This window comes from Stegodyphus dumicola, chromosome 12, assembly GCF_044657685.1.
Source record: "Stegodyphus dumicola isolate Sdum_Otavi_A_Nest chromosome 12, ASM4465768v1".
Taxonomy (NCBI): Eukaryota; Metazoa; Arthropoda; class Arachnida; order Araneae; family Eresidae; genus Stegodyphus; species Stegodyphus dumicola.
Window position 1 is genome coordinate 12,574,279 of NC_140779.1, and position 18,992 is coordinate 12,593,270.

At 37.2% G+C, this 18,992-nt stretch overlaps 2 protein-coding genes across 2 annotated transcripts in view; one reads left to right on the forward strand and one right to left on the reverse strand.

Annotated features, from left to right (window-relative positions):
- LOC118196852 (glycerophosphocholine cholinephosphodiesterase ENPP6-like) overlaps positions 1–18,992 on the forward strand; it is a 765,277-nt gene that overhangs the window by 157,131 nt on the left and 589,154 nt on the right. The gene's annotated exons all lie outside the window — the stretch shown is intronic.
- LOC118201473 (clavesin-2-like) overlaps positions 1–18,992 on the reverse strand; it is a 107,919-nt gene that overhangs the window by 35,685 nt on the left and 53,242 nt on the right. The window contains exon 2 of the mRNA XM_085827483.1: positions 12,964–13,138. Coding sequence (XP_085683609.1) covers positions 12,964–13,090 — 127 coding nt within the window. The 5' untranslated portion in view covers positions 13,091–13,138. The remainder of the gene's footprint in view (positions 1–12,963; positions 13,139–18,992) is intronic.

An 18,992-nucleotide genomic window follows, 5' to 3' on the forward strand; every position in this document is an offset into this window, starting at 1 on the left:
ATTACATTGGATAAGAGGTCATCAAGGCTACAGAGGTAATGAAAAAGCGGATGAACTCGCCAAAAAAGGTATCACTTCTGAAGCGCACATAGAATGTAAACTTCCTCTGAGCTTCATCGCAAGGCAAGCAAAAGAAAAAGCTCTCACTCTGTGGCAACTTCGATGGCAAGAAGAAGAAACGGGCAGATTAACATTCAAGATTCTTCCTAGAATCTCCGAAAAGAGACACTTTAACGACTTTTTTCTGAATCAACTGCTTTCAAATCATGGAGCCTTCCCATGCTATTTTAACAGATTTAAACTAAAAACGCCACCTAGCCGCTGTACATGTGGACAAGCGGAAGCAGATGCCTTACATATGATTCTTCAATGTCCAAGTTTGGACAGAAAACGAAAAGAACTTTTTCCTCAATCTTTGAATCTCGACCTTTTATGTAAATTACTCTTAAATGATAAAGGTCGCCAATTGCTCTCCAAATATGTGGAATTCTTATACACCAATGAAAATACAATTTATGTATAAACAATGTATCTGTGGCTTGAAAATGAAATTTATATATTCTGTTCTTCATTACTATTTCAATCTATGATTAGCTATGTTCCTTTTGAATTATATCATAACTATTGTTTATTATTAATTTTACTCATGTACTCTGATTATGTATTACTTTTTTGATATTTGTCAAAATGTGATTAATCTCTGTAAATACTCAAGTCTTGTAAATAAAGATGTTGGCGAGGTCAATACATCTTTCAGTTAGTGGACCTCAAAATTTGCTAGGAATTATATTTTTAAATTCAAATTCAAAATTATCTTCTTTCTTTAGCCTAGTCCTGGCTGATCAGTTAACTTTCTTAGCCTTTGGCTCCGGTGATACCTCAACACTGAGGTGCGGACTGGATAATCTATTCTTATGTTGTAAGTTTCTCTAAATTCTGAACTAACTGTCGAGAACCTCGTTTACACAAAAAAAAAAATCTTATGTAACAAATTGTATACTAAAATTCTGTTGATAGTTATAACTCTCTCTTCTTACAGCAACTTTTCCTGGACTTCATCAATCAATCTTGGTCTTTCCTTCCAGCATCTGGAAGGAATAAGTATCAGTATCTTTCTAAATACATTATGATTTACACTTTCTTGACACAATAAATTTTTGTTTTTAAACGATTCGTTTTTCTTAGTTATTGCTTAATTCACATTCATTCAATTTTTCAAGCATTAATTTAACTTTACCCTGGCTCTCCACCATGTGTGGTGTCAAACGGGAATATTCGTGTTTTAGTCTTACAACACTTCCCCTAACCACCATGATTTGTTAGAATTCAACGACCAAATAGACACACCTTACTCGACATTCTACAACTCAATGAGCTACTTTAACATTCTTAAAAATTCAAGTGTAGGAGGAGAACCCTACAAAACACATTCATTCTAACTTCCCCCTCATTCATCTTTAAACATGCAGGCTTTCGCTCTAAAGCATGACTTTATCTACAATTTAATACTTAAATTTTGACTTCATTGCTTTTAAGCATTCACTTTTAGCATCTACAGTTATATGCTTCTAGACTAAATTCTACTTTTACATAACATTCAAGTATTTAGGTACATTTACAAAATTTTAATACATATGATTTTTACAATTTACCATAAAATGAATAAGAGAAAATAAATTTTTACTTTACTCATTCTTCGCCAAGCTGGCGGCACTGAAACTAAAATTCTTATTAATACAAGAATACGAAGTTATTTTTATCTTCGGCCAAATTTTGGCTTTAACATAACAGAATTAGTCTTTCGACCAACAGAAAATGCTTGTTTTTAGCTTTTACACTTAAAGAAAATAATACTTTTGCCTTAGCTAAATAAAGTAAAACAAAACTAAGTCTCAACCGAGACATATTGACTTTCGTCAAAACATAGAACTTCGTACTTATGCATAACATTTCGGAACAAAAGAGAAAAAAAATTTATAGAAGGTTTTAACTTATCTTTGAGTTTTCGATGCTTGAAACTCCGTCATTCGTTTTTGGCAATATTGTTCCCAAGTTAGAGGTTTCATGGATGTCAATCTTCTCCTTATTGACCTCCGAGTGTCGTCCAGATTACTTTTTCTTTTGCGTCCTCTACATGCTGGCCTCTTGGCGGAGTAATCGTCTGGTGGTTGGCATTTCCGTTTTTCCCTGGGACGGCTGGTCTTGACGTCCTCCGGTCTGGAGTCCTTCTTGAATTTCTTCTGTTCCTCGTATTTTTGTGCCTCCTGTTGCCGTTTCAGTTTCCGGAACGGCGGCCTTGCTGGCACCTGACTCTGTGGCCGTGTGTGCGTTCTCCTTGATGTATAATTTCTCCTGCGATCCTCTGTAGGTGTTGTTTTTCTCTTTACCACGGTTTCTTTACCCGGTTCATCTGTATTTTTGTTTTTCTTAAACGCTGGAGTCTGAAAGTTATTTTTTTCTTTTTGATACCGACGTCCGGGTTGTAGAAGGGCTAGGTCTCTCTTCAGTTCTCTGTTTCTTGGGTGGTGGAATAGTTGTTGTTATCTCTGGACCTTCTACTTCGTTTAGACTTGAGTCCTGCAAGAAACTTTTAAGGATTTCAAAATCATTTGGATTATAGTATTTTTTCACCTGGTCGGGACTTGCTTTACAGATTTCCCCTCTCTCGTTCTTAAGATATAATACTACTCCTTTGATTTCCTGAATTACATAGGGGCCTTCAAACTTTGGAGCTAGCTTTGCCGTAAAATTGTCTGGGGCACTTGATAAAGAAAGTTTCCGCTTCAATACTTTATCCCCAACTTTAAAATCTGCTTCACGGCGTTTTCTATCATAATATATTTTCTGCCTATTTCTTGCCGTATCCGAGCTTTTAAGCGCCTGATCAATCAGCTTTTGCACATCTTTTTGTTTAAACTCCTGCTCTCTTTGTTGCACAAAGAATAATTTATCTAAAGGCATAATTAACTTTCTGCCTAAAAATAATTCTGCTGGAGTTTTTCCCGTAGTATCATGATTTGCCGTTCTTAAAGCATAAGCTAATTCATTTATGTAGCCATCCCAGCGCTTGTGATGTAGTATTATATTATTAGTAGTATTATATTATTCACGTAACTGCGAATTATTTTTACTATATTTTTATTAAATCTTTCTGCGATGTTAGCCTGTGGTCTATACGGAACCATTTTGATATGGCGTATGCCAAGTCCATTGCATATGTTTTCAAATATTTGACTAATGAATTGTTTTCCGTTATCGCTAATGACTTTTATCGGTGCACCGTATTTTAAAATGTATCTGTGTAAGAATGCATCTGCGACTGTTTTGGCTGACGCGCGTTTAAGTGGAACAATTTCTGTCCATTTTGAAAAATGATCTACTATTACTAAAAGAAAACGATTTTTATTTAACTCGCTCTGGGGGAAGGGACCAAGAAGATCTATGCCTAAAATTTCATTCGGAAATGTAGCGCGAATGCTATTTAAGTACCCGGCCGGGCTGTAATTAATATCATTTATTAACTGACATTGATTGCAGGACCTGACATACACCGTTACTATTTTGTATAATTGCGGGAAATATACCGCCTCGCGTACCCTTTTTAAAGTCTTTCGGACCCCTAAATGGCCCGCTGTTTTTGCTTCGTGTAATTCCTTCAAAATGCTTAATCGAAGCGAGGCTGGGATGACTGGTTTATACTCAAGATTTTCGTTTGTTGTTTTCGTATAGAATAATAAATTATCTATTATTTCATAGTTTTTTGCTCTATTTCTTATCGCATCGATATCTGTGTGCTCGAAGCTTTCGGGGTCTTTCAAATAAGCATAGATATTTCCAAATTCAGGATCAGCTTTCAGTTCAGTAATAACCGTATCTCTAAAATCTAAAATTTTTGAAGTCAACACAGCGCATTTAAGTTCATTTCCTTCATCGTCCAGTTTTATACGAGAAAGTGCGTCAGCTACATTGTTTTCCTTACCCGGTTTATATTTTATTGTGATATTATATTCTTGGAGTTTTAAAGCCCATCTTATTAACCTGGGCGTTAGGTTTTTCCCCGAGTAAAGTCTACCAACAGCCGCATGATCCGAAAAGACTGTTACTGGCGCTTTGCCGAAATAAACTCGAAATTTGTGTACAGCCATTAATACGGCTAATGTTTCTCTTTCTGTAGCTGTATAATTCCTTTGTGTCTGATTCAATGTTTTACTAAAAAATGCCAGAGGATGGTTATTTTGCATAAGAATCGCACCCACCGCATAGTCTGACGCATCTGCTGCAATTTCCAGATTTTCGTCCCCCTCCGGGAATTTTAAAACAGGGGCATTAATTAGCGCTTCTTTTAATCTTTCAAATGCTGTGTTAGCTTCCGCTGTCCACGTAAATTTACCCCTTTTTCTTTTGATTACTAAGAGTGGTTCAACAATATTAGCGAAATCTTTTATGAAAGATCGATAGTAAGAACATAACCCAAGGAAAGAAGAAAGTTTCTTGGCGGTGTTGGGCGGTGGGAAATTCTTAATAGCTTTTATTTTTGAATCTTGCGTTTCTATACCCTTTTGCGAAATTTTATAACCGAGATATTTAAGTTCTTTAGTTGCGAACTTGCATTTTGAGGCGTTAATTGTAAGACCGGTCTCTTTTAATAATTTAAAAACTTGTTCTAGATCCTTAATGTGTTGTTCCAACGTACTACTCGTTATAATTATATCATCTAGATAAATTAAAGTTGATTTTCCTAGGACAGGCTTTAGAACAATGTCCATAGCTCTCTGGAATGTTGATGGGGCCCCACACAACCCAAAAGGCATGCGTAAAAATGCATAAGTGCCCGATTTTGTTATAAACGCGGTTTTAAGTATATCTTCGTGTCTCATAGCTATTTGATAGTAGCCAGACGTTAAGTCCAAAGTAGACATATATCTTGTCGATTGGATCTGTCTAATGATCTCGTCTATAACCGGCAAAGGGTAAACTGGAAATTTGATAATACTATTTAGTTTCCTGTAATCAATAGCAAACCTCCAAGCCCTTTTATCCGAAGGAGGAAACTCGTTCTTTTTCCTACATAGTACGACTGGACTCGCGTACTCACTATTTATGGGCGTTATTATTTTATTCTTTAACATCTCCTGAATATGTTCTTCGATGATTACGTCTTTTTGTTTGTCATACCGATAAGGTTTAGTCCTACAAGGTTTTTCGGCATTTAATTGAATCTTGTGCGTGACTATTTGGCAGTTTCCTGGTTTTTCTGAAAACAAATGAGAAAAATTAGTCACCACTTGCTGTATTGCTTTCCTTTCATGGTCATTCAGATGGCTAAGGTCCACTTGCGGTGTCTCCACAGGTTTCACCACCCTCTGGTCCATCTCCAACACCACGGAACTATCTTGAAAATTTAATTTGGCCCTCGCGGCCCTTAAAAACTCCATACCTAAAATAAGAGAATTTTGCAGATTTTTCACTACAAAAATTAATACTTTGAGACTTTCCTCTTTTACCTGTAAATTTAATGATAATTTCCCGATGCAGTGACATGTTTTTCCTTGCGCCGCTAATCGTACCCTATAAAAATTCTTTTTGAAGAAATTTTCACTCATAAAATGTCCTTCTGCTCCTGTATCGATGAGGGCTTCTACTGGTACATCGCCAACCAGGACTTGTATAATTGGTAGCTGTGAGTTTTTTACGATGACTGTATTTAAATGTCTATTTGAGGGTTTTTTTAAAACTTCCGGGGTCTGGACCCTCCCTTTCACAGGCCCCTCTACTCGTTTAAAGCTTTCCTTTCAATCTGTGCCTTCTGGGTACGCGGATGTTTATTTTCAAATTTTCTTTTTGGGCCTTGACCTTCGAGTTTCGATGAGTTTGCTTGATAGCTCTTTTCCCCATAAGAGCGATTTCCATTTCTGGTTTCCTCATTTGAAGATTTCCTTCGGGTACTTTGAGAATATGTTTCCCCTCTCGCTTTTTTCGCTATTCTGCGATTTTGAAACTTCACCGCCAATTCGAAGAGTTCCTGCAATGTGCTTGGGTTTCTAATTTCAAAGTAGTCTTGAACAGCGGGTAACAATCTTGGTAATATTATTTCAATAATCTCCGCATCGGGTTTCTTTCCATACAGCATATCCGTTAGCTTAATTTTTCGTAGAATAAAGTCCGTCAATTCTGCTATAACCCGTTGATAGAAACTATATAGTTCGGCTTCGAGCCGTGCGCGATCTTTCACTATGGGGAAGGCCTTTACTAACGATTTTTTGAAATTTTCAAATGTATATGTCTGGCTTCCAAATTCCCCTAATAAAAATTTGCCTATATTTTCCACCATAGCGCGGCCTGTCCTCTTAGTGCTGATGTGGCGATGGCAACTTTTTGTCTTTCAGGAACAGGGTAGAGCTGAAAGTGGTTTTCTAGACCTTCTAGAAATACCGCCACCGAATTTTTTCCGTCGAAATGGACGTTTGCCTTGATTGACGCTCTCAAGGTCTGGACCAGGTATCCAAATCCTTCCAACTGGCATGTCATTTCTTGGTGTTGTCCAGCGGTTTCCATCGAATTTTCGGCCATTTCAGTTCGATAAGTGTTCGGGCGCCAATGTAGCGTTGCGCGCCTCTAACTTGCACGCAACCAAGAGGTGACTGTGAAAACTGGGTAAAACACAGAGTCTTGTGAAGGGTTTAAGTCCCTTTTTATTCAACGTAAAAATTTACAATTGCGTGCTCTTGACGCTCACAGACTGCGCCAACTCGGCGGTCAAATAAAAATAATAACCTGAAAAGAAACTAAAGACAAGACTCTAACTACGAGGCTCTCTAAAATAACTAACTCACCGCGTTTTACAATACCGCTGCTAATTCAGCAGACTTGAAGCTCACTTGAACGATTAACACTACTTCCCGCCAAGCACATAGGCCGAAACGCGGGGTTCTTCAATTTCTCGCTAACTACCTCAGCGCTCTTGAAGTAAGAACATCACACCTCGAACTCGTTTCCTATCTATTTAAATCAGAATACTTCCGCTGATAATTTGAATCCTTGCGCGTTCTACTGAAATTTACATAGTCTGGCATTGGCAGTTCTAGGGGAAAAGTAAGGCTTGACAGGAAAGGTAGTTTAAACTTAAAATAAATGTTAGTTAAAATAAATATAAACCCTACAAGCTAAACGTGGACTCGTCGGAAAGCATCACACAAGCCCACTGTTGCGGTGTCCACAATGCATGCCCTCTGCTCCAGGCCAACCGTAGGCGACAGTGAGTTGCAGTAAGTGGAACGCATCTGACAGGTCTACGAGCATATAGACCAATCTGCCCTAAGCGTCTGTACAGGGTCTGCCTTGAAATTGTCGTACCAGTGGCTGAAGAGAGCTGACGAGACAGGTCTGAGGCTGTGCTCCGCCTGTTTCTTTTGGCAGTAACTGCCAAATACCGGTCCTCATTCGGCGTTATAACTCTGGGGCGGCCTGTGCTGTAACGTCTACTCACATTACCATCATCTTGGAATCGTTGCCAAAGCCTGGAGATGACACTCTGGGCAATTCCAAGTTCGTCTGATACTTCCAGTTGGGTACGCCCACATTCCAGACGGCCGATAATTGTACCACGTCAAAAATCATCCAAATGCGTCCTTTGTGTCATAACTATTCGGTTATTGCATTGAAATGCTTATATAGCGCCTGCGAACAATTTTACTTCTTTGCCTGTATTCCTTATATATCACTCTCTTACACTCTCGTCATTGTGACGTACCATTGGTATCATCTGGTTACTTCCTGAAATTGGCATATGATTCTTGAAGATGTGCGTAGTGATTTTACAGGTTATATATTTATTTTAGAGTTCGATTTCCGCGTGACTCCGAATTATCCTTAATTTATGGACATGAGTGTAGTTACGATGATAGAATGTTTCTATTGCTGGGAAAAATAACACAGGCGGATACAGGCATCGAAAATATTAGTTAACAGAACTACACATCTTCTTGGCAGTGTTTTCAGATCTTTATCATTAATCATATCACAGCCTTTAGCTTTTTAATGTTTTTAATGTTTTTAATTATTGTCCTGACGTCACTGGGGTGATGCAGGGTAGATGAAATTGGTGCAGCTTCTATTTTTAAAGCCAATTACAGAGTGAAGAATTTCGTTTTCGTGTTCAGAAGTTTCACCAGGATGTTTTCCAAAATTTTTTTTATTTTAAATATGTTTACCATAAGAGTGGCAATTTCAGATTCTGAATAGTGGGTTCTAGTCACGTGACCTATTAAATAAAGTTGATTGGTCCTTGTCGTACGAATTGAGTTAGCAATTTTCCAAACGGTTTTTGGATAAATATCAATATTTTCTAGAAGTATATCCCAACTATCTGAACGGTAGTTAATGAGTTGTCTATTAAGATAATTAATATAATGCCTTTCTCTGGGTTGTGGGTTATCTTACAATTTTTTTTCGTCTATTCCTGTTCTTAAATAAATCTTTTATATGGCTTGGAAGGTCAAGAAAGTTTTCAGTATTACACGTGAGGAAGCGTTTTTCATAGCATCTTTCATGTAAATTTGAAAGTTAACTTTAGAAAGTTCTTTTTTAACAGGTGGATAGAAGCCATAAAAATCGAAATTTATAGGATAGTGGTTCTACTTAAGATCCTCTATAACTTCAAGATATGGAGTGTTGGGAATATTTTTCATTAATGCGATATCCAGGATTTCACCTTGACTGCTGTGATAATAGCGAGTTCGGTGATCCGGTGCAACCAGTCTCACGTAATTATTGATTAAATAGTTTGTAGGGTTTATATTTATTTTAACTAACATTTATTTTAAGCTATCTTTCCTGTCAAGCCTTTACTTTCCCCTAGAATTGCCAATGCCAGAGTATGTAAATTTTAGTAGAACGCGCAGAGTATTCAAATTTTAGCAGAAGTAAATTGAGTTTAAAATAGAAGAGAAACGAGATTGTATTGTGCTTCTTGAATCGGGAACGTGAAGGTTGCTAGGTAGAAATTTAAGAACCGCGCGTTTCGGCCTGTGTGCCTATTTCGGCAGTTCGTTGAATCTTTCAACTTCTTAATCAGAAAGTTTGCTGAATCTCAGCTGTATCTTAGAACGCGGTTAAGTTAGTTACGTAGATAGTGACTTCGTTATTTATTCATCCTGTCATTTATTTTTAGTTGCACTTTTCTATCTTGTTTAACCGCCGGGTCGGCGTAGTTTGTGAGCGTCAAGTGAACGCAACTGTGATTTCTAAAGTGGAATAAAAAGGTATTTAAACCCTTCTTACGAGTTTGTATAATTTGCAGTTTATAGCAATCACTATTACTATTGCTGACCAATTGGGGCCACGCAACATCATAAGTTATTTGAAATGAAACCATTTCTATTAGGAGTATGACAGTTCAAAGAGGTGTGCTTGGCATTAAAGTGGCCAGCGATGATGGTGGGAAAATTTTGGGAAGTTAATCTGTCCAAAACATTATCACATTATCTTTGAGTAAATTTGCAGGTGGATTGCACACTGAGATCAATAAATATGCTTCATTGAACCCATTGTAGGTAAGTGCAGATGTGTATTCCATAGCACCACTGCGAGGAAGTGAAACTTTAGTGTTTTAATTAACGTGGCTTTTAATAATAATTGCCTTGCCTCCTCCTCTGTTATGTCTTCAGTCTTCTCTTATAATGCTGTAGCCATGAATATTAAGTCGGTCATATGGACGCAGGTGAGTTTCGTTGATCATCATAATGTCGATGTTGTGCTTGTTGAGATAATTTATAATGTCATGTTTTTGCTGCCGAATTCCATTGGCATTAAAACAGGAAACCTTTAGAATTTTTTTAGAATCGCGCTGAATGCAAATGAGTTAGAAGAAGTATTTAAGGAAGATTCAGCTTACTTCGATAGAGAGTGCTAGGAGCCCTTAGTAGCTCGTGTTTGCCTTCTGGGTAAGTCACCCTTGGAGCTGTTACGCTCGGCCGTATATTACGCGCCTTTTGATATTCGCCGGCTAGTTTAATTTAAGGGGACTCATACACCTTAAACCCCCTCATGATCTTCAAATATGTGACTGTTGCAGAAATTGAGATATTTTATTTATTTTAAAAGCAATTACTTCCAACTTTTTACAGCTGACTACATAATATAGCTGCTTTGGAAACTAGTAACCAGAAAGTTTCTGTTGCCACAAATATTTTTGTAATTTAATCCTCTTTGTGACAAAATATTTCGCCATGTTTCCACCTTGAGCACATGATATTTTAAAAATGGCTAATAGTACATACGTGAAATTGGATGTAATTCTTTATATGGGCACTACTTTCTAACTGAACCAACAATCTGATGAATATCTTAGCATTGAAAAATTTTATGGACGGAAACATTACAAATTTTTTTTAATAAAATACATTTTATAAACTCAACTCCAAATAAAATAAAAATTTAACATGAAATTTTTAGAATTTTAGGTGCACAGTGTAAGGATCTTAAGTTTTACTAACGTTTATTTTATTTTAAATCTTTACTATCACTTCTTATTTTCTACATCCGGCCAGAATTAAAAGCGTTAACTTATTTATGCAAAATTTGTCTGGCGAACGCCAAGTACTCAAGTTGTGGCTTTTTGCCAAGCGAGAGAAAGGAAGGAGTTAGTCGAAGCAGGCCGCTTGCCTTAGAAGTTTTACTCAGTTGCTGTTTGTCTTCCAGGCCAGAGGTGTAATCCTCGTGATAATTTTAAACGTATTGTAGTGTTAACAGTTCTCTGTACTACATACGGCTTCCTGTTAATATCCGGCCAATCTTCCACGTTTATTATTCCAAAGTTAAGTTAGAGTTTAGTTAAATATTTTTATATTCTTACGTTCAGACCACAAGTAGTTGGTCTCTGTATTCCGAAGTACGGAAATTATTGTAAAGAGTGAAAAATAAAGGGTTTTGTATACCCTTCCTGTGTATCTTGTCTACTTCCCACATTTATTGAACATAGCTTTAGTAAGCTCCCTGTTCCGAGTCAGGTCTGTGCATGTTCCCAAAGAAAGTAAGACGGAACATTGAACCTGATAACAGTAGTTTTCAAATGTTATAAAAGCTATATATTAAATATGGAATTAAATTATGAAACAGAATGTTTCAAACTGTCCGCGCAATTGGAAACATGACGAAAAATGTTGTCACAAAGCGGATTAAAGTATAAAAATATTTGTGGCAACACAAACTTTCTGATCACTATTTCAGAAAGCAGCTATATTATGTAGTCAGCTGTAAAAAGTTGGTAGTAATTGCTTTTAAAATAAATAAGTTATCCCAATTCTTGGGACAGTCACCTATTCGCACATCTTATGGGTTTTAAGGTGTATGAGTCCCCTTAAGGGCAACTACGTTAGATAATTGTGTTTAGCTTCGGTTAAGTCTCTTTCAGTTAATTATAGTTTAGTTTCTTATTTCTTATTCTGAGTTAAAGCCCGAGTAGAGGCTTCCTGTAAGCCCGAGAAGGGAGCCGACTGTTATTCTTATTTGAGTGAATAAAAGGGTATTTTAACCCTTCTCGAGTCTACGTCTTAGTTGTTTTGAACTCAGCGATAAGTCGCTACATAGTTGACTAAGTTCCTCGACGTTCATCTTAGACAAGGAGTTAGGAACCTTATAATGTCATGAACCTTTTTATATGTAAAATTTTTTTTAAATCACACGGAATTCTGCATTAGCAATATAATTACCTTGTATAAGACAGTACTCAGGCCTGCTATGCTTTATGCTGAGTTATGCGTGGAAAACCCACATGCTCCAAGTACAAATCATTCAGAACAATATCCTGTTAACGAATTACAAACACTTCCTGGTACATCAAGAGCTCTGTCGTATAAAGAGACTTAAAAATCGGACCTAAATGACTGCATCAGGAACAGTGCAATCAAAATTTATTTTTTCTATCAAACATCATAAAAGTTCTCTTATTGCCATTCAAAAAGGCACCCTTTTTTTCAAAGAGAATTACTTATGCCCAGCCAACACCACTCTTGTGAAATATACATATTCCATCATTGTCACACATATTGTTCCAGTAAACCTCTATTATCCCGTCATGTTCAGTTGGAAGTCATACCCCCACTCAGTTATATATTCTTATCTACATTTCATTGATTTCTGTTATCGCAAATTTTGATTTTTCCTCTTACATCCTCCCAGGACTGTTACCAACTCTTCACCTTTAAAGCAAACGCCCAATTGCCTCTATCCAGATTAAAAGCCATTAAATAACATACACACACACACACACACACACAAAATTAAAAAAAAATCTAAAACCTTTTAGATTTTATTTTACGTCCAAAGAGGTGTTTTCTACCGTTTTCTGGATCACCTTTATTTTTTAAATATCACGTTCTTCTCACTTAAACCATAAAATCCAATTCAACAGCAATATCACAAAATATTTAAAAAGAGCATATCTTTAGAAATTCCGTTACTGAGTTTCACGCGCTGGAGATTTTTTTTTTTTTTTCTAGTACAGTGTTGCCGTTGCTCCCTTTGAAATCATTGACTTTCTTCATCAAAAACCTCATAAATGCTTTACAAAACACTAAATAGATAATAAACAAACTTCAGATTCCACATTTGGGCTTCAACATGCCCATGTTCGTGTGGAGATGTACGTTATTCAAACTGGATGGCTCTAGGTACCGTTGTTTCATCACAATGCGAGAAACACATACATTTATACAGATTCTTCATTATTTAATTTCTTTAAATATAATACATTTTGAAATGCGCAATAATGTTTGTTGGCAACGATTTGAAAAGTGATTTAGACTTTTGAAGTTTTCGACGCAAAATGTCAAAACGAAATTAATAGCCCTTCAGGGCTAACGCCCTGTAGGTATGACCGTTCTCCCATATTGCTACGAAATCATATCCTCATAAATACTTCATTTTCTTAAAAGGAACTAAAAATTCAAAAGTATGATTACTTACGTTCTACGAGTTCTTTAATTTTTGCCAAGGACTCCTTCTTTACGAGCGATGTCTCACAAAGTTCTCTTTCTGCTATTTTTTCCATTTCAGGCGTTAAACCTTCCATTAAGAGCGGAGTGTAATCCATGTCTTATTGCTGATATGGAGGCAAAGTATATGCAGCAAAGTCCTGCTCCTTAAAATATATAAAATGAATGAAAAAGAGATAAAAATCGCAAAACTCGACATTGTCGACAAGTCAAAACAAATGTAAGGAATAAAAGAATTAGCACTTTAGTATTTATGAATCTAAATAACACATAGTTAACATATGACTCAAGGTCATCAGGAAATGAATGCATTCAAGAAGTAATTCATTACGTAAGTTAAGAATAATTTGGGGAAACCGAAATATTCCGCATATGATGCAAATTCGCTAAATCCCTCCCACGCTACGTGATATGCCAATCACATATAGAAAAAAATAGCACGTGGCATATCATTTCTCTTAAGTGCCAAACGTAAATCGTCAGCTCGTTTCAAATATCTCCACCACCACCAATCTTTTTCTTCCCCTTCTTTTCGAGCTACGGCAATGTTTACGAGATGTCAAATTTTATATTAAGTCTGCTATTGAAGAAACATATTTGTCTTAGAAAAAGGCAATTGAAAAGACTGGAAAACTGGCTCAAAAAGGCTCCCTTTAACAGCCAACGTATGTCTATTAAAATTCAGGTAATTGACAATTTAATTATTATCAGTACAGAGGTTTTTGAATAACCTGCCATTGAAAGAGTTACAAGGTATTTCTCCCGCCTTCCTAGCGTGTCTTCGTGGTGTAGTGGTTCTGCATGCTGGGCCGGGATTCCAGAGATCCGTGGTTCGATTCCCAGCGAAGGCGATTGCTAATTTTTCATCTTGCCTGCTTCCAAAAATATGTCTAATGTCTCTACAGAGTTGCCTCAGGTTTTTATTTATCCTTTGATGATAACATGATGGTGTGGTGTGTTTGATTAAGGCTAAGCACTCGAGGGCTATCTGCCTAATGATAGGAATGCCTTCTTGGAGGACTTTCTAAGGAGAGCTGGATCGTATACACGTTACATATGGGAAAATCACGAAAACTTTCATGCAGGCTGGTTTATGCGATTATATTTTATTTTGTTTATGTGATTAGGAGAAAACCTCGAAGGCTATCTGCCTAAGGGAAGAAATGCTTTCGTGGAGGACTTTCTAAGGCCAGTTTGAACAGCGAGTTGGTCTTTTTTTAAGCAAAACACAAGAAAAATGTGCAATGCCCTTACCGGGACTCGAACGGTGGATATCTCGAATACGCATCGAGTATTTTTCCAATCACACCACGTATACACGTGGATAAGAGGTAGAAAATACCTTATATACTCCCCCCTTTTAAAAAGCGACTGGGGATTAGGGGGCTCAGTTGCCGCATCGTGGTGGTGAAGAATTATCGTCCACTACCTTTTAGTTCGGGCGCCACTTGTAGAGTGATTTGTTTTTTTAAAGCAGGAGACGTAATAAATGTGCTGTGGCCTCCTCGGGACTGGAGCCCAGGACCTCTCGAACAGCCATAAAGTATGCTTCCAGTTACCATGCGGAACGGAGGAAGAAAATACTCATTATTAAATAAGTATTTTCTTAATACTTATTTAATAATTAGTCATTATTTAATAATTAGGAGAAAAGTATAATAAGGACAATTGTGTGGTTATTATAAAAGAAAAAAGAATTTGATTCCCATAAGACAAAAATTGATCGAGATATTTAATTTCAAAATTTACCATTTTTAACGTAATCGATTTTCATTATGGGGTGGCTAATAAATAAATTAGAATATCTCGTGATTGATTTTTTTATCCTTAAATGCCGTTCAAGGATTTCTGATTTACTAGCGTCTTACATTTTTAATTTTGTTACATTTGGTATGACGAAAGAAGAAATTTAGTCTAAAAATACGTTATTAATATTCTCATGAAGTTTTATTACCTTAAAACCATGGCTTGGTAATTGTACAAAAAATTTATTAAGCTGTATATGTTTTTCTTTTTTAATTGATACAAATTATATTACTGATTGCTGTGTGCTCATATGGAAGCCTGCCATTGTTTTCTGGAAAAAAAAGCTGATGTATACACCACATGACTTTCTTGCACGGAATATTGAATTATACGCATTTTTTCCATGCATTTTATGATGTTGGGATGTCCCCAACTTGTCAGCAACAGTAGTAGTGACTGCTATGAACTCGAAATTACACAAACTCTTAAGAATGGCTTCTTTTTATTATTATGTATTCCGCGCGCTTAAAGTTTCTTCCTCTGAATCTTTGCTTACCAATGAACTTAATTATTTGAGAGCAGTTGCGATTGACCGTGGATTTTCTCCCTTGATTATTGATAAAGCCGTTAAAAATTTTTCAGATTCCCATCAAAGAAGACATTCCACTGTTAGAAATAATATTAATGACCTTGTCGTGCTTCCATTTTATCCTTCTGTTAGCTATAAAATTGCACGGATTCTCCAGAAATTCAATAAATTCAATTTTCAAGTCAGTTTCTACCCTATTAATAATATTCACCCTTCGATTCTAAAAGATTGCGTTTCTGTCTTGAATTCTTCGGGAATTTCGTATATCGTGTCAGTGTGATTTAAGATATATTGGCCAAACAAAAAGAGCGTTGAAGTTTCGTATCAAGGAACATGAATCTTATGTCAGAAAAGGCGACATTAACAAGTCTTCAATAGCGTATCATAGTTGGACATTTAACCATAATTTTGACTTTGGGTCTGCAAAAATTATCCAAAAGGCTTCTTCCATAGGCGAATTGGATTTTCTTGAGGCTTTTCACATTCACAAAGATTTAGCAAGTTTGTAAGGATCTTAAGTTTTACTAACGTTTATTTTATTTTAAATCTTTACTATCACTTCTTATTTTCTACTTCCGGCCAGAATTATAAGCGTTAAGGATTTTATGCAAAGTTTGTCTGGCGAACGCCAAGTACTTAAGTTGTGGCTTTTTGCCAAGCAAGAGAGAGAGGAAGCAGTGAGTCAACGCAGGCCGCTTACCTTAGAAGTTACGCAGTTGCTGTTTGCCTTCCAGGCCAGAGGTTTTAATCCTCTTGATAAATTAAAACGTATTGTAGTGTTCACAGTCTCTGTGCTACATACGCTTCCTGTTATTATAAGGCCAATCTTCCACGTGTATTATTCTAGAGTTAAATTAGAGTTTAGTTTTATTTTTATACTTTTACGTTAGACCCCGAGTGGCGGGTCATTGTATTCCGAAGTACGGAAGTTATTGTATATAGAGAAAATAAAGGGTTTTGTATACCCTTCGTCTGTATCCTGTCTACTTACCACAATTAGTGAACATAGCTTTAGTAAGCTCTCTGTTCCGAGTCAGGTCCTTGTATGTTCCCGAAGAAGGTTAGAAGGAACATTGAACCTGATAGTGGCGCCCAACGAAGAAGAATAACCATGGCCGAGTTTCAAGAAGAACCTGTGCTGCCTGCAGAAACGGCTCAGAATCCAGAAATGCCAGCTGCCGCCCTGGAAGGATTCGGTTACATCGTCCAGACCATGCGCGCTTCGATAAAACCAGAAGCAACGTTTAACGGAAACTCACCGGTAACCAGTTTTTTGGAAAAATTGGAGGACCACTTCATGCTCTACCTCGTGCACGAGTTTCAAAAAGTTACCTTAGCTACCAGCGCTTTGAGGGCCAAGCGCTTAACTAGTTCAAATGTATAGGCAGAAGTCTCTTGGGTCAAGCAGGAAGTCCCACCTATACTTACGAGAATTTCAAGACTGCCCTACTAAAAGCCTTCCCTGTTGTAAGGGATCGTGCGAAATTAGAAACGGAACTTTTTAGTATATATCAGTAAAGAATCGAAAACCTCTCGAGCTTTATTTTAAGAAAAATTCACGTTTTCAAGCTCTTGTATGGAAACCGTCCGGATCCTGAAATAATTCAAGTGATTTTGCCGAGGTTACTGCCCCAAGTGCAAGACTTTATTGAATTAAGAAATCCGACTACACTGGAAAAGTTATTTGAGCTAGCAATCCAGTTTGAAAGTAGAAGAACGGCGGACGTCGAAAGAAGACGCCAATATCAACAGCGAAACCAATTTGGTACGCCAAGACTACAGCAAACTCAAGCATACGGCTACGGAGAAAAAGCGAATCAGTGGGCAAGGAAACCCGAGCATTCAAAAACAGCCGGCGAACGTCGACAGTTCAATAGCAACCCAGGAAAAAAGTCTCAATTTCCAGGAGAAAAAGAAGGAAAGCACGGAAAGGAAAAATAATTTAAACTAAAACGGATTTCTGCTGACGAGAGGGTGCGGAAATCCGAAGGCCACGAAAATCCCTCTTCCTACAAGTTAAATACAGTAATGGTGAAAAATTTGACTCTTCCGAAGATTGAAGTCTTGGTGAATAATATCCCAGCCACCGCACTCCTGGATACCGGCGCGCAGTGTTCCTGTGTGGCAGAGGAGTTTTTTAGAAAGTATTTTCGCAAATACCGCATATATAATGCGAATAATACAACAGTGTTAGCGGCGCAAGGAGAAAAATGTAAGTGCGTAGGTAAAGTACCTTTGTATATCCGTATCAAGGACGAACAAATAAAGGTGATGTTTTTTATAGTAAAGAATCTGCAAGCACATTTAATCTTAGGGATAGATTTTCTTTCAGACGGACAAGCAACACTGGATTTTAATGAAGCGTCCCTTAAGCTGACAATGAGACCAGTTCGTACTGAAAAGGCTGAACCGCCGATGGTAAATCTTGACCTCCTGCCTAATGACGAGCAAGATAGAATCCGACAAGTGGTAAGTGAATTTGCTTCGTTATTTAGTGATATTCCAGGATTTACTCAGGTTACTAACCATAGTATTGACACCGGAGATGCATTGCCGGTTCGTCAAAAACCATACCGGTATGATAAGAATAAGGAAAAAATTATAGAATGGCATATTACCGATATGCTACGTAAAAAAATCATAACGCCCATCTCAAGTAGTTATGCTAGCCCGGTGGTTTTATGTTGTGTGTTTAAAAATAATGATTATCCTTTGGAGCATCCAAAAAGGTGGAGATTCGCTATTGATTACCGTAAATTAAATTCCATAACGAAATATCCGGTATATCCGTTACCGATCATAGAAGAAATTTTAAGGAACATAAAATCAACCAAATTTATGACGACTTTAGACTTAACGACTGGTTATTTTCAAATAGGGGTGAGGCCTGAGGACGTGCCTAAGACTGCTTTTATAACCAAGTCTGGCACTTATGCACTTTTGCGTATGCCGTTTGGCCTTTCAGGGGCCCCGGCAACATTTCAGCGATGCATGGACATTGTGTTAAGACCTGTTCTTGGAAAGTCCACATTTATCTATTTAGACGATATCATTATTACTAGTGATAATCTCGACCAACACGTACAGGATTTAAGACAGGTGTTTTCTTTATTAAATGAGGCCGGTCTAAAAGTTAATGTCGAAAAGTGCAAATTTGCAGCCCATGAATTAAAATATTTAGGTTACAAAATATCTCAAAAAGGGATCGAGACAGATGAATCAAAAATAATCGCTGTACAAAAGTATCCGACTCCAAACACGGCAAAGAAGCTCTCTTCTTTTCTAGGACTTTGTTCATATTATAGGTCCTTTATAAAAGATTTTGCGGCTATCGCTGAGCCATTGTTAAAATTAAAAAGGAAAAAGGCAAGATTCTTGTGGACGGCCGAAGCCAATAGTGCTTTCGAAAAATTAAAACAAGCATTAACGCAAGCCCCTGTGTTGAAATTTCCTGAAAAGGATGAGAATTTAGAAATTTCAGCGGATGCTTCGGATTATGCGGTAGGAGCGGTACTTTCGCAAAATCAGCAGCCCGTGGCATTTTTTAGCCGAACTTTAAATCAAACACAAAGAAACTATTCCGCGACCGAGAGAGAGGCACTTGCAGTTCTGTTAGCAGTGCAAAAGTTCCGAGTCTATTTTGGAAAGGCGCCGATAACAGTATA